This window comes from Chiloscyllium plagiosum, chromosome 9, assembly GCF_004010195.1.
Source record: "Chiloscyllium plagiosum isolate BGI_BamShark_2017 chromosome 9, ASM401019v2, whole genome shotgun sequence".
In the NCBI taxonomy this organism is placed as follows: domain Eukaryota; kingdom Metazoa; phylum Chordata; class Chondrichthyes; order Orectolobiformes; family Hemiscylliidae; genus Chiloscyllium; species Chiloscyllium plagiosum.
The window spans coordinates 26,728,185-26,744,171 of record NC_057718.1 but is presented as its reverse complement, the minus strand read 5'-3'; the positions used below and the strand labels follow the sequence as shown (position 1 = coordinate 26,744,171).

At 38.5% G+C, this 15,987-nt stretch overlaps 1 protein-coding gene across 7 annotated transcripts in view; it reads left to right on the top strand.

The window, feature by feature from the left end:
• Positions 1 to 15,987, top strand: part of LOC122552711 (CAP-Gly domain-containing linker protein 4-like) — a 265,059-nt gene that overhangs the window by 138,647 nt on the left and 110,425 nt on the right. For all 7 annotated transcript variants that reach the window (XM_043695603.1, XM_043695604.1, XM_043695605.1 and 4 more), the window contains 2 exons: positions 8,803 to 8,938; positions 11,645 to 11,785. In XM_043695603.1, coding sequence (XP_043551538.1) covers positions 8,803 to 8,938; positions 11,645 to 11,785 — 277 coding nt within the window. The remainder of the gene's footprint in view (positions 1 to 8,802; positions 8,939 to 11,644; positions 11,786 to 15,987) is intronic.

The following is a 15,987-nucleotide window of genomic DNA, read 5'->3' as shown; positions in this document are numbered from 1 at the left end:
CTACAGCATTTGTTATGTTCATTAACAATTTGGATGTGAATGTTGACAGTATAATTAATAAGTTTGCATATGACATAAACATTGGTGATGTTGTTATGAGAAGGATAATCTCAGGCTACAATCTAATATTTATCAGATGGCACATTGTATAGAACAATGGCAGATGAGTTTAATCCCAATGGTGCGGGATGATGCATTTGGCAGGTCAATGAAGGAAAGGATAAACACAATGAATGGTAGGTCCTGAGCAACAAAGTGACCTTGGTGTATAAAGCCATAGATCTCTAAAGGTAGACACGAGTGGTGAAGACGTCATACGGGATGCTTGTCTTAAGTGCCAAGGCATTGAGTTTAGGAGCAAGGACATCTTGTCACAACATTATGTAACATTGGTTAGGCCACAGATGGAATACTGTATGTAGTTCTGGTTGCCACACTATTAGGATGGTAATTGCAATGAAAGGGGTGCAGGATGAAAAGTCTCAGTTATGAGGAGAGGCTGGGTTTGTTATCCTTGGAGCAGAGGAGTAGAATCTGATTAACATATACAAAACTAAAAGATGCATAGACAGAGTAGACTATGAGAATCTCTTCCCCGTGGCAGACGTATGTAAGACTAGAGGGCATATGTATAAAGTGAGGAGGAAATGGTTTAGAAGAGATCTGAGTAAAAGCTTTTTCACCCATAGGATGAAACATGCTGCCTGAGAGGATGGTGGAGGCAAGTACTTTTGCAACATTGGATGAACACTTAAAATGCTGGGGCATTATAGGTTATGGATCAAGTGCAGGTAAATGAGATTGGTGTAGTTTGATGTTTGATTGACTGACATAAACATAGCAGGCTGAAGGGCCTGTTTCTATGTTGTCTGAAACTATAAGTGGTCCTGTTCCAAGAAGCAAATGCAGGCTTCTTTGTTTTTTTTTGTTGCTTAATAAAAGTGAATGGTTTCAATCTTTTGAATGCATTCCAATAGGTGACATTCGCACATTGAACAATAAAAAGGTGTTAAGGAAAGAGTAGCACTTCCATAGATGGGATCCTATGATGGATAACACTAAGTGCAGGTAGCCCGTGTAGCTTGGTTTTTGAATTGAAAGACATTTAAGAATGCACACTTGTATTTGCAGTAGCACATCAGCTGTGCTAGCCATTTACCCATTGAAACATTTACTTTTGGTGCCCCTCATGTGCATTGTGGAGGGCAGGTTCTGGGCTTTAAATATGGTGATGACACCTAGAATCACAGGAAGCACCAGCTGTGGGGAGCACATGCGCTATTGCTCAATGGATGATAACAGGTAGGGCACCAAAAAGGCATAGTGCATAGGTACTGTAGTAAACAGTGAAGAAAATTCGCAAGGGCCATAGGGTGAGAAATCCCTCTGTAGAAAATCACCAGAATTGAGACTGATCGGATTTCAACTAAAATTCAGCCCTATATTCCATGATACCAGAACTATTTGCAACAAACTCAAAATCAGAAGGAAGGATTCAACTCTGTTCCCCCAGGAACAATCTTAGGTGAACTTTCACTGCAGCTTGGATCTCTCTATCTCCACGTTAATGCTTCTTGTTAACTGGAAGGCTTTAACCTGCTTCTTGGGAAAATTTCTCCATTCACTCACTGCTCTCTCTTTAGTTATTATATCTTGCTGAGACATTCAGATAAGCTGTCAACTTAGCTCACTTACTACTTAATAGTGTTCCTTAATCTTATGTCTTTAACAATTTTGCCACCCTTATCTGGTCTGGCCTACATGTGACTCCAGACCCACAGCAATGGGTATTGGGGATGGCAATAAATGCTGGCCTAGACACCAACACCCACTTTCCATGAAATGAAAAAGAACTGACTGTTCAAAGTATCCTTTTTTAAAAATCGCATTTCAGATCTGCAGAGCTGAAGCCTAAAACCATTTTCTTTCTTCACTTTTGAGCCCAAGTCCCTAAAATCATTATTTTTTTTATGAACCTTCCTCACAATATGTTTCAGTCAGGATTCCATGCATAATGTCTATGCCTCATTCACAGTGTATCCATTCAGGAAGATTTAAGCTGCAGGAGACAGATGGGCAAGGGTTCTTTGAGGAAGAGGCTGGTCCATCAATGAAATGTGAATTAATTCCCTTTATATTAATAGTCCCATCATTTTCAGTTGCTGCTACTCAAACCTGAATCCTCTAACATTTGATTCCATTTAGCCACCTTCCACAACAGTAACTTACTGACAAGGCATCTCATAAACCACTCTACAACTCTCCAAACACTAAGCAGACAGAAGTATCAAAAATAATGAAGGTTTAAAAGCATGGAAAAACAACTATTGTGTCAAATTATTTACCTCCAAAACATTAACCTTATTCCACCTCACTGGGGTAGCATACTGGAAAATCAACTCCTGGAGTCAACACAAAAATTAAAAAAGTTTCAATAGAATATAAAATCCCCAATTTACCTGTCTTTTTGACCAAGGTTGACAAAGCACAGACTGTACTTGACAAGAGTTGCTATTTGTTATAACTAAACCGATTCTAGCTATAGATAAATTAATGATTATGAGCCAGAAACTCTATTAGCAAAAATGTTAAACCTCTTATAAAACTTCCCCTACCCACATGTACACATGGATAGACAAAGACAAAGAAAAATGGGTAGAAGAAAAGATGCAAAGGCAGTTCATTGACCATTATACAGGAGACACAGAGCAATTGGTTCACATTTATAAAGTCTCTTATTTATTGGTTAAAAGCACAGCCTACAGCAAATACTAAAGGGGAAATAAACTTTTTTTCCCAGGTTTGCAGGGGAAAGGACAGCACCTTTCTTTCTGACAGTCTGATGACCAAGTCTACAACACTGTTACCTACAAGCTATCGAGCTATGTGGGAACCAATCACTTAGTTGTTGTAGATAAAGGCCTTTGTCATTGACAACTGGTCACCACTTCAGAGACCAGTCAGCTAATTGTGGTCATCCAAATCTTGTTGTTTTGTATGCATTTGCTGGTTGAACCCCCACTGCTTGAACAGGCAGCAGTGAAAACTGCACTTACAATAAGTATCAGTAACCTGCTTTTAAGAAGTGTATTAAACACTTTTCACAATCCTTGGCTTTTCCATAACTTTTGGTATTTAAAATAGTCCTATGCCCCTTTCAGTCAGAATCAATACAACAGAAGAATAAAAAGGTACATTCTTTACAACCTATTGTGTGGTTTAAAAAAAGTGTTTTACTCATGTTGTTACATTTACAAAGGGGAGACCCAGTGGCTTCAGCAGAGCTCGCAGTAGGCTGTATGCTGCCAGCAGCACCTCCAGAGAACTGTACAAAACCCTGAGGGGAAACCATACCTCTTTCTGTGTTCTCAGAAATAAATCAAACTGAAAGCAGTATTGACATTAGATTGATTGACTGCAATCTCCTTTTAAAAGATGCATTCATTCTTTAAGTGATGATCAGGAACTCCTGCTATAAGTTGTAAAGTGCAGGAAGGGGAATCTCCCAATGCCAATGAGATAGATTAGCCAGCCTGTAAAGCCTACTTTAATAAAACATAACAATTGAAATTCTCACATGTTTTCCGATATCTGGATGCATTATTTGATTCCTCTCCCCATGCACTGATGTTATCTGCCATTAAAGCATGAGCAAAATCAGTGTAACTTATTCCATTAATTGACTTCGTTCAATGGCTTCAATACTAATAAGAATTCTGCTGTTACCTTTTGTTATTGTGCCAGCTGTGAACTGCAAAATAACAAATCAGGAGGATGCTGCACCAGTACACAACACACAAGAGATAGAACACTTACATTCTATTGAAGCTGTGTTTCAAAAAATATTTATAATACCTTAGAAGAACAGAATATTAATTATGTAACAAATTAGCTTCCATGATTGTTACTAATGATGTAGAAATGTGAATTTTTAAAACATTGAGTTGGTCTGTTAAATAAAGTGATTCAGTCAGGTTTCTTAGGATTTTAATGGCATTAAGCAGCTGTGGTTGTTTGACTGCAGTGTTTTTGATTTTGTTCATTTTCTGTTTGTAATCTAATTCACTGAAGGGATGTCAAAATAGCAAGTGCCAGAGGGTTAGAATACAGAATTTTTTTATCCCTAGGATCTGGTTGCAAGTCCCTGATTGGTTCAGGAAATTTAGTTTCCATTCTCAGTTGGGAAAAGCTGATTGCAATACTCTCAAATCTAACTCAATTGCTGTATTAAAAGTAGTAGAACTAAGGGCATTTGAACACAGTGTTAATGCATGAATTCTTGTGGCACATAGATTTTGGAATAACTGCATAGAATAACTAACTGAATAATGTACTTAAAGCTCAGTTAAGATCAATTACTCCTGAACAATGGCTCTACATCCCATTCTTCCTTCACTTATTGCCCCTTTCAGTGAGATGACTGAATTGAGAACAATTGCGTCAAATGAAACAGCAATTTTCTTTCAGTAGACTATTTAAATTCTTACACTACATTGTTGCCAAATTTTCTCTTTCTTCTCATTCTATTGCAGAGCTAATGACATCTTTCATTACAACATTTCTAAAGGTGCCAATCAATTGCCAGTAACTTATAAAAACAAAGTGCTGTGAATGCTAGAGATTTGAAATAAAAACAGTAAGTATAGAAAAAAAAAACTTAGCCAGTCAGGCATCATCTGCAGAGACAGAAACAGAATTACCATTTTGAGTCTAATATGGCTCATCTTTGATATCCCGAGGAAGAGTCATATTGGACTTGAAACATTAACTCTGTATCTCTCTCCACAGATGCTGTGAGAGCTGCTGAGTTTCTTCAGCACTTTCGTTTTTTATTCTAGTAACTTACTGGCCATTATATGTGGGGAAGCTTTGAAAGCAGTGTTCAGCTAGGGAAAGAAAAGTCTTGTATTGTCTTCATCTAACCTTGACACTTGTATTCCTAACAAAGAAACTATGATTGATAATTCTCACCCCGAACCTTAACCTCAACCTTAACCGAATTTGAGATCAATTATACCTTGATGAGAGCAGTTCTGGATGAGATCAAACCTGAAACTTCTTTGTCCTGTGGGGATTCATTTGAGGTAATAAACAAAAGAGCTAAGGGCTATTAGATCAGCTATAAACTTATTGAATGTAAGTCAGACTAGCAGACCCATATGGCATACTCCTGTTCCTGTTCGCTGTGAAGCGAAGCTGTTGTCTCCTTTCTATTTATATCTTTCTTCTGGATGGGGTTCCTGGAGTTTGTGGTGATGTCATTTCCCAAGGCCCTTTATGCTTCAGATTTCCGAAGCCTTTCCCCATTTAGAAAATAAATCTAAACCTCTATTCTTTCTTTGAAAATGCCCACATTGTATTGCATCTGCCACTTCTTTGCCCACTCTCCCAGCATGTCCAAGCCCTTCTGCAGCCTCCCCACTTCCATCTTGTATCCTGAGGGATGTGTGGATACGTCAATAATGACATTTTTGGCGAATGATAGCAATCATTTTCTCACAATTATTTTACTACAGACTCAGTCTTGAGTCAACAAAGCATCCCATAGTGAAAGGCTTTGCATGCAATAGGTCAAAAACCAATTCTTGTCCCCAGGCGTGCTATACTTATTATATTCTGTGCTTCAGATTACTTAGATACGGTACTTTAAAACATTATTTTCTGAAGAATTATATTTAATTAGTATTTGAGTGAAACATTACTACCTGTTTCGACAGTCTTACCGGGAAATATTTTATAGATTTACCAGTCACTCATTGAAATAATGGCCCACATTTTAACTGATCTCATCTAGTAAAAGCTGAACTTGGGGGAAAGTTAACCAATCCTATCCCACTTCCTCCTTACGCTGTCCTAATATAATATACTCCTTTGAGCATGTGTGCAGACTGCCTTTAAGGAAACAAGATTGTTCTTTCAATATACTGACTAAATCTGGTAGTGTTATTAGGGCTCACTATAGAGTCATAGTGTCAGACAGCACAGAAACAGACCCTTCGGTCCAACTTGTCCATGCCAACATATTACCCAAACTAAAGTTGTCCCATTTACCTGTGTTTGACCTAAATCCCTCTAAACCTTTCCTGTTCATGTACCTGATTAAATGTCTTTTTAAATGTTGTAATGGTACCTGCATCTACCATTTTCTGTGGAAGTTCATTCCATGCATGAACCACCCTCTGTGTAAAAAGGTTACCCCTCAGGTCCTTTGTAAATCTTTCTCCTCTCACCTTAAAAATATGCACTCTAGTTTTGAACTCCTCTTACCCTAAGGAAAAGACCTATGCTATTCACCTTATCTGTTTCTGTCATGATTTTATAAACCTCTGTGAGGTCACCCTTTAACCTCTGATGGTCCAGTGAAAGAAGTCCCAGCCTATCCAGCCTCTCCTTCTGACTCAATCAGTCCTGCAATTTCAAGGTGAGGCCTGAGCTAGATGGAAAGAGGAGCAACAGTTGGTTCTCACCAGGAATTAGATATCGAGGCTTAAAGTTACGTTTTACATTAATTTTGTGTTTCTTGATGTGCAGTTCTAAATCTTATTAAAAAAAAGTATTTGAGTCACTCCTACACTAGGCTACCCACCCCTGCCCTCTGACCACATTAAAACTTGCTTCATAGTTTGTAGCCAGAATCCTGATTCCTGCAACATCCCTGCTTGTTGCCAGTGCCTCCAAAAACTCCCAGGATACTTTCCCAAGTATCTTCAGCTATCACCATCTGCTGCAAATTCATGCTTTGGGCCACAGATTTCTACTCCAGCCCCCTGACCACAATATCAGCTAATTGATAGACTAATATCTATGGCAGATTAAATGAGGCCCATTCTTTTAGATGAGCAGTTCATTCATGTCCCAAACCTTGCTAAGATTTCTTATGCTTCCACACTTTAACCCTCCTCATTTATATTGGTGCCAGTTAATATTCTTTAGGTTATTAGTTTTATTTCTCTGTCTTTTCTTGCTTATGATCACAAGTGGTGGATGGCTGACATTCCAACCTGTCTTCCAGTGAATGACCTGTAGGTGTTGGAATAAAACTGACTATCTCTCCTGCAACAACAAGAGTAGATTTTTGGCATGCATGCACTCCAAATAAGGATATGATGTGGAAGTGCTGGTGTTGGACTAGAGTGGACAAAATTAAGATTCACACAACACCAGGTTATAGTCCAACAGGTTTATTTGAAAATACAAGCTTGTGGAGCACTGCTCCTTCAGCAGGTAGCTGGTGGGACAGGATCATAGGACATAGAATTTATAGTAAAAAATCAAAATATCATACAACTGATGCAATATATTGAACTAACCTAGATTACTGTAAAGTCTTTAATCACTTAGAATAGGAATGTAGGTTTCAATTGATTAATATGTAAATTCCAGAACTCCTTTCAAGTCACGGTCCCAAGACAATTTAAGGTTTTATCAGTATAAAAAATGTGACATCTCAGCTCAGATAGTGCATTAAAGGTGTGAGGTCAGAGTCTGTCTGTATCCCAACCTTGAATCAGACTGATTCTATTCCCAAAGTAGGAATTTATAAAACGTCACATTGAGGATAATTACAAATGTTAGTAGCAAGCCTGAGACAAAGTTTCAGATAGACGATTGTCTTGTCATTGTGTGAATATGCCTGTCTTTTTGGAACAAAGTTCCTATATCAGTAACATCTGACTGAAGAGAATTTTAAACCCACCTTGATGTAGCTCATTTCCAAATCCTTTCTGTGTAGAAATGTTTTGTTTGAATCAACTTGTTTGGATGTGTTATGAACACCTCCATGACCATCACATTATGAGGTGGCACTGGAATGCAGAAAGTCTGACCTCAAAGTAGTGACACTACCACTCTGTCACAAAAACTGATATTTGACCATAAGTCCAGAAGACCAGAAGCAGTAGGAATAGGAGTACGCCATTCATCTTCTTGAGTCTGCACCAATCAATAGGATCATGGCTGATCCAACATTCCTCATGATCACTTTCCTGCAATTTCCCTGTAACCTATGCCTTCCCTACTGAACAAGAATCTATCTCAGACTTAAATATACACAAACACTGTGTCCCACAGCTCTCTGGCAAGGAGTTCCAAGGATTCTCAACCCTCTAAGAGAAGTAATTCCTCCTTGTTTTAATCTTACATTGGTGCTTGTTTATTCTGAGACCATGCCTTCTGATTCTAGTCTTTCCAATGAGATGAAGCATCCTCTCACAATTAACCTGTCAAGCCCCTTAAGAATCCCACATGTTTCAATGAGATCACCTCTCATTCTTCAAAATTCTGATGAGTAGAATCCTAACCTGTTCAACCTTTATTCATGAGACAATCCCCCCACACCAGGGATCATCCTAATGAACACAACATTGGTTTTGTGTTTTTGTTGACTCAATGACTCTATGACTTTTGCAAGCTATTTGTCATGAATGATTATATCTAGATATCGTTGGCAGCCTTTTATAATGTATTTTTATTGGCTACTTCTAAAGACTATATTTCTCACTTGTTCAACATTGATATATTCGCAATTTTATGAATTAAGAATTCAAGTCAATCCGATTCAAGTTTATTAAATGTTTGATTGAAAAATGTATACAACTATGCACCTCTATAAATGTTTATATAATTTACCACTTGAACAAGAGATGTATTGATTTTTTTCTGTAAACTTCTGAAAACTCAAAGTAAAAATTTAACTTTTTCATGTTTTAGAATTAGTAAGAAATTTATAACAATGACAGCAAAATAGTAGCTATTTATGCTTTTCATGTATTTGAATCTTCCTACATTTTGTACTTCTCTTAGGTTGGCACACTACGATTTTGTGGCACCACTGAGTTTGCCAGTGGCCAGTGGGCAGGGATTGAGCTGGATGAACCTGAGGGGAAGAATGATGGAAGTATTTGTGGCATTCAGTATTTTAGCTGTCCCATTAAACATGGTATATATATATATATATATAAAAATATATGTATATAGATAGTTTCTTATTTATATTCCTAGAACTTGGCGAATGTTTTGTTCCTCAGCTCTTTCTGTACCTGTATTCATTTTTCATTTTTTAGTTGTTGACTGCATTAATCGGAGGCCAGATAGAATAAATTCTTATAAAGAAAAACAAAATGTTGATGTACAAAGAATACAAAATTCTATGGATAAATTAAGAGATTGGATTTCAATTAAAACATCAGGGTATAAACTAGACCTAACAGTTTAACAATAACCCTAAGAAATATAGGAAGTGGAGTGAAAAGACAAAGAGACAGATTAGAGGGGCACAAAAGGAACGTGAAAATGGATTTTCAAAGAGTAAGGGGATTTCTAAGCATACTAAAAATAAAGAGTAGTGAAAGAGAAGATAGGATCATTCAGAAATCAAAAAGAAAGTCTCATTTTAGCGAATCAATGTGTGGCAGAGATATTAAAACATTTTTTATTTGTGCTGACACCTAATTTTAACGTAGATATCAGAAACAAAATTCCTTCTGAAAAATATAGCACAACTTAAGGAGGATAAATTACTTGTCCTTGTGTTATTGAAGGAAGCTGGAAATAAGATAACAGAAGATCCCTATAATTTTAAATTTTCCTTAAATATACAAACCATGCCATGAGATTAAGGTGTAGCCATGTAGCATCACTTAGTGAGGAAAGGACAAACCACATAGTTATAGACCAGTAACATACTGTTGGCTCATAATGCAAAATCACTTGAAGCTAAAGTTCAACATCAAATTAGGTTCCATTTTGAAATGCATGGAATAATTGAAGACAGCCAACAAATGGCTTTATAGCTAGGTAACTTTTTGACAAATGTAATACAATAGTTGTTGTATCGTGATCAACTTTGAGAACATATTTGATAAAATGACTCACGTAACTTTTTGAGTCATAGATTGTACAGCACAGAAACAGACCTTTCGGTCAAACCCGTCCATGCCAACCAGATATCCCATACTGATCAAGTCCTAATTGCCAGCATTTGACCCATATTCCTCTAAACCCTTTCTGTTCACATACCCATCCAGGTGCCTTTTAAATGTTGTAATTGTATCAGCCTTCACCACTTCCTCTGACAACTCATTCCATACATACACTACCCTCTGTATGAAAAAGCTGCCTGTTAGGTCCCTTTTAAATCTTTCCCCTCTCATCGTAAACCTATGCCCTCTAATTTTGAACTCACCTGCCCTGGGAAAAAGACCTTGGATATTCACCCTATCAATGCCCCTTGTGATTTTATAAACCTCTATGAGGTCACCCCTCAGGCTCTGATGCTCCAGGGAAAATAGCCCCAGCCTATTCAGCCTCTCCCTATAGCTCAAACTGGCCAATCTCAACAATATCCTTGTGAATCTTTTCTGGACCCTTTCAAGTTTAACAACATTTCTCCTGTAGAAGGGAGACCAGAATTAAATGCAGTTTTGTTATAATTATTCTGCTCCATGATATAAGCTTCAGTAGCATGACAAGAAATTTGGTTAACAGACAAGTAATAAAGAGGCCAAATGTGGATTGCACAGATTGGAGAAAAGCTGGAATTTGTGTATGATAGGTGTCCATAATTTTAGTAAAGGTAAGACAATTTGCTGATGGCAGCAAAGGAAGCTTGCTAAATAGAGAAGGATTGTAAAGGATTACCAGGTGGATGACAGATGCAACCTAATATGACGCATGGGATAATGCAGTATTATTGTAAAAACAACAATGAATCCATAGGCTCAACTGAAAAATGTTAAAGGGTTTGGGCCTTGAAACCTAATTCTTCAAATTCAGAGTCACTGGACTCACAGATGCTGCATTTCTGCTGAGTTTCATCAGCAATTTCTGCTTTTCCTTCAAGTACATAATTCTCTGAAAGTGTAGGGGCAACTAGATTTTAAAAAAGACTATAAAAGGGGTCAATAACAATTTATAAGAGCAAAGTATTAATAAAGTAAATGTGCAGTCATCATTTTAAACAAAACATTGGCTAGGGTGCGGTTTTGGCACCCATTAATGACATAATGCTGATGCACTACAGCTTCACCAGGATGATGCCAGTGAAAGGAAATGATAATTCTGAGAAAAGACTTGAGATCAAAGCTCTGATGCAGTAGAGATCAAGATACTCAAGTTACATTTCTTTACTATTTATGACAGTGAAATTATAATTTGGTTAATTTATTAGATAAAATGAGCATAAAAATTCAATATCTACCAATGGAATGGGACTGTGTGAACTACTAACCTTAAATTGATGTTTTGCAAACTTTGCCTTTGAAAACAGTGTGCGAGAATTGTATGATGTGTGTTTGCAATGACAATTCCATATGTGGTGATCTACATTCATTGTACCATCAAGATTAGTAAGCATTTCCCCATATTCCCAAGGATGGAAAAACTGGAAGACATATACAGGTAGTCAGGGAACACTGTAATTCAATTGCTAATGTTCCACCTGGTTTCAGGTGGTAGAGTTAAATAATGCATACCTCTATGTGGTCTTTAGGGTAGAGAAGAATATCTTGAAAATCGATGATAAAACAAAATTTATAAAAAAGGTTATTTGGAATTGGCAATTTATGTAGAGGGCTTTTGAGGCACTGTTATTCCAGATGTATTCTACAGTAGAAGATCTTTTCTAAATTTTTTTATTTCCTTGAAGGGATTTTTGCACCGCTTTCCAAGATTAGCAAAGTACCCGTGGTAAAAAAGAGTGTAACAAGGACATCATCAAGTAAAACGTCAACTCCTGTCCGATCACAAAAAATTGATTTGTCGCATGTTACATCAAAAGTTAACACAGGTAGGCTGAAGTCTGCTGTGGTAAATAAATTGGGTATTAATATAAAAAGAAGTGATTGTTTTTAGTTTTGTTGAAGAGTATAATTTTTTCATTTTTTTTAATCTATTGGGTCATTACCTGATAAAGGAATTATCAGTAATATCATTGATTTATTTATTTAAGCCCTTCATTTTATGATTTTTTTTCTCTTTTCTCTTGTAGCAATTGTATTTAATATTGCTTACCTGAAAAAAGTATCAATTTCCAGCATAAAGTGTTAGGCTGACGACTGTTGAATGATGATAACTGCAGGAAGATCAATCCAATTGATTGTTTTTGGGGTAACAATAATCATGACTGCTTTAATTGATGAAGTACTTTTCTTTTAAATATACTTTTAGGCTGAGGTTTTCCATTTTGAAGTTAAAGCATGGCATCAAGCATGTTGGTTGGTATATAACTGCTAATTCCTGGAGCAAGTTATCTCACATGATTATGTGTTTCTGAGCTCATTATCTTTGCAAGAGAGGTTGCACGAGTTTTACAGCAAATCACCCGGCAAATGAGCAGGATATTGTGCCCATTGGTGGCACTTTCTGGGGTTGTACATCTGGTGCCACCTTTAAAGGACACCACTTCACTTGCTGCAAGCCAGAAACTTCCTGTCAGCCTGTGGTGGCCATTTAAATACAAAGGATATCCCAGGCATGACTGATTATTGCCATGTATGAAACTTAATGCAGATTAGTGTAAGATCATCCATTTTGGATGGAGGAATAGAAAGACAATTTATTATCTAAATGAAGAGAAACTTCTGAGTGCTTTGATGCAAAATGATCTGGATGTTCTTATGTGTGAATCGTAGAAAACTAGTATGCAGGTCATAAGAAAGGCAAATAGAATTTTGACGTTTATTGCTAAAAGAATAGAGTGGAAAAGTTGGAATGTGTACAAAGCACTAGTGAAACCATATCTGCAGTATCGCGTACAATTTTGATCCCTTTACTTGAGGGATGAAGTTGAATTGGAGGCAGTTCAGAGAAGGTTCGCTATATTTGTTCCAGAGATGAGGGGTTCAACTCACAAAGCTAGGCTGGGTAGTTTAGACCTATACTGTCTTGAGTTTAAAAGAATGTGAGGAAATCTAATAGAGGTATATAAGACGATAAAAGGGATTGACAAAGTAAATGTAGAGATTTGATTTGATTTGATTTGATTATTGTCAGGTGTACCAAAGTGTAGAGAAAATCTTTGATTTGCAAGCAGTACAGGCTGATCATAGTAAGCAAGGATGTAAAGATCATAAGGTGACAAAAACATAAGCTTACACTACACAGGATGTGCATGAGGCAAGATCAACATTATTTGAAGTTAGAGAGTCCATTCATCAATCTAATAACAACAGAGAGGAATCTGTTCATGAACCTGCTGGTGCATGTGTTCAAGCCTTTGTATCTTCTGCCTGATGGTGGTTTGAGAAGTGCAGTTGTCAAGTATGTATTTCATTTCTTTCATCTATACTTTCTTATTTACTCTTGGAAGGTGGGCATCACTCACTGGCACTGCTGGCATTTTCTTTGTCCTTAATGGCCCATGAAAAGATCATGTTTTCCAGTAGAAAATGTGTTAGGTTGGAACTTTTATGATTGTGAACCATCAAAGATGAATTATTATCAAGTCAGCTTGGGGAGGAAACTTGGGGATGATCATTTTTTCATGCAACTGTTGAACTTGTCCTTCTCACAAGGGACGTGATTGCTTAGTGGTATTATCGCTAGACTATTAATCCAGGCAGACATTCAGCCAATGTTCTGGGGACCTAAGTTTGAATTCTGCTACAGCAGATGGTGGAATTTGAATTCAATTAAATTGTCTGAAAGTAGGAATCTACTGATGACCAAGAAATCATTGTCAATTGTTGGAAAAGTCCATCTGCATCACTAATGTTCTTCGGGGAATGAGATCTGCCATCCTCATCTGATCATGCCTATAAGTGACTCTCAATTGCCCTCTGAAATGGCCTAGCAAGCCATTCAGTTGTATTAATCATTACAAAGTCTCAAAGAAATGGAATTGGATGGATCACCTGGCATCGATCTAGACAGGGGAAATACAATGGCAGAAACAACCCTGTCGACCTTGCCAAGTCCTCCTTGCTAACGTCTGAGGACTAGTGCCAAAGTTGGCAGAGCAGTATTACAGACTAGTCAAAAGACAGCCTGACATAGTCATACTCAAGGAATCATATCTTACAGACACCATTATTACCATCCTTGGATATATCCTGTCCCACTGGCAGGTCATACCCAGCAGAGATAGCAGCAAAGTGGTATACAGTTGGAAAGAAATCTCCCTAGGCACCCCCAACATTGACTCCAATCCCATGAAGTTTCATGGCATCAGGTTAAACATGGGCAAGGAACCCTCCTGCTGATTACCACATGCCATCCTTCCTCAGTTGATGAATTGGTACTCTTCTATGGTGAACAACATTCAGAGGAAGCACTGAGGATGGAACGGGTACAAAACATATTCTGAATGGGGGATTTCAATGTCCACCACCAAGACTGGCTTGACAGTAGTACTACTGATTGAGTCAGTCAGGTCCTAAAGCACTTAGCCTCTAGAGTGGAGCTGCAGCAGGGACAAGAGAACCAGCAAGACGGAAAAACATACCTGACCTCATCCTTACCGATCTGCTGGCTGTGGATGTTCTCGGTAAGAGTGACCACTGCACAGTCTTTGTGGAGATGAAGTCCTGCTTTCACATTGAGAATAACGTCCATTGTGTGCTGTGGCACTGTCACCTTTCCAAATGGGACAGACTTTGAACTGATGTAGCAACTCAAGACTGGGCTCCATGTTGTGGGCCAAAAGCAGCAACAGTATTACACTCCAGCACAATCTGCAACCTCATAGCCCAGAATATCCCCCACTTAACCATTACCATCAAGCCAGGGGATCAACACTGGTTCAATGGACAGTGCAGGAAGTCATACCATGTTCCCCTCACACCTAAAAATGAGAGATCAGCCTGTTGAAGCCACCAAACAGGACGACTTGCATGCCAGACAGCATAAGAACAAGTGATCAACAGAACTAAGTCATCTCACATCCATTGGATCAGATCTAAGTTCTGCAGTCCTGCCACATCCAGTTGTGAATGGTGGTGTACAATTAAACAATTCATTGAAGGAGGAGGCTCTACAAATACCCCGATCCTCAAGATAGAAGAGCCCAGCACGAGTGCGGAAGATAAGGATGATACGTTTGCAGATATCTTCAATCAGAAGTGTTGAGTGGATGATTCATCTTGGCCTCCTTCAGTGGTACCCAGCATTACAGATACCAACCTTCAGCCAATTTGATTCACTTCACGAGATAGCAGGAAAGGGTTGGAGACACTGGATATTGCAAAGACTTTGGCCCTGACAACATTCCGGTAATAGTACTGAAGACTTATCCTCCAGAAAGTGCCACTCCTAGCCAGGCACTTCCAGTACTATTACAATACAATGTGGAAAATTCCCCAGCTATGTCCTGTATATAAAAAGCAGGACAAATCCAACACTACCAATTGCTGCCTCATCAGTCTACTCTGGATCATCAGGAAAGGGATGGAAGTTATTAACAACAGTGTTACCAAGCACCACCTGCTCAGCAATCACCTGCTCAGTGATACCCAGGTTGGATTCCGCGAGGTCCACTCAGCTCCTGACTTCATTACAACCTTGGATTCAAACATGGGCAAAAGAGCTAAATTCCAGAGGGGAGTTGAGAATGACAGCTCTTCACATCAAGGCTGAATTCGATTGAGTGTGACATCAAGGAGTCCTAGCAAAACTAGAATCAGTGGGTATCAGGAGGCAAATTCTCCACTGGTTGGAGTCATACCTAGTGCATAGGAAGATGGGGGGGTTTAAACTAACTCGGCAGGGGCATGGGAACCCAGATTGTAGCTTCAGGGTGCAGGGCCTGGAGTGTAGGGAGGTGAGGAACATGGCATCAATTTCCAAGGAGGGTGCCTGTAAACAGGGAAGTGGCTTGAAGTGTGTATACTTCAATGCAAGAAGTATACGGAATAAGGTAGGTGAACTTGCAGCGTTGGTTGGTACCTGGGACTTCGATGTTGTGGCTATTACGGAGACATGGCTAGAACAGGGACAGGATTGGCTGTGGCAGGTTCCGGGATTTAAATGTTTTAGTAGGGGCAGAGGGGGGGG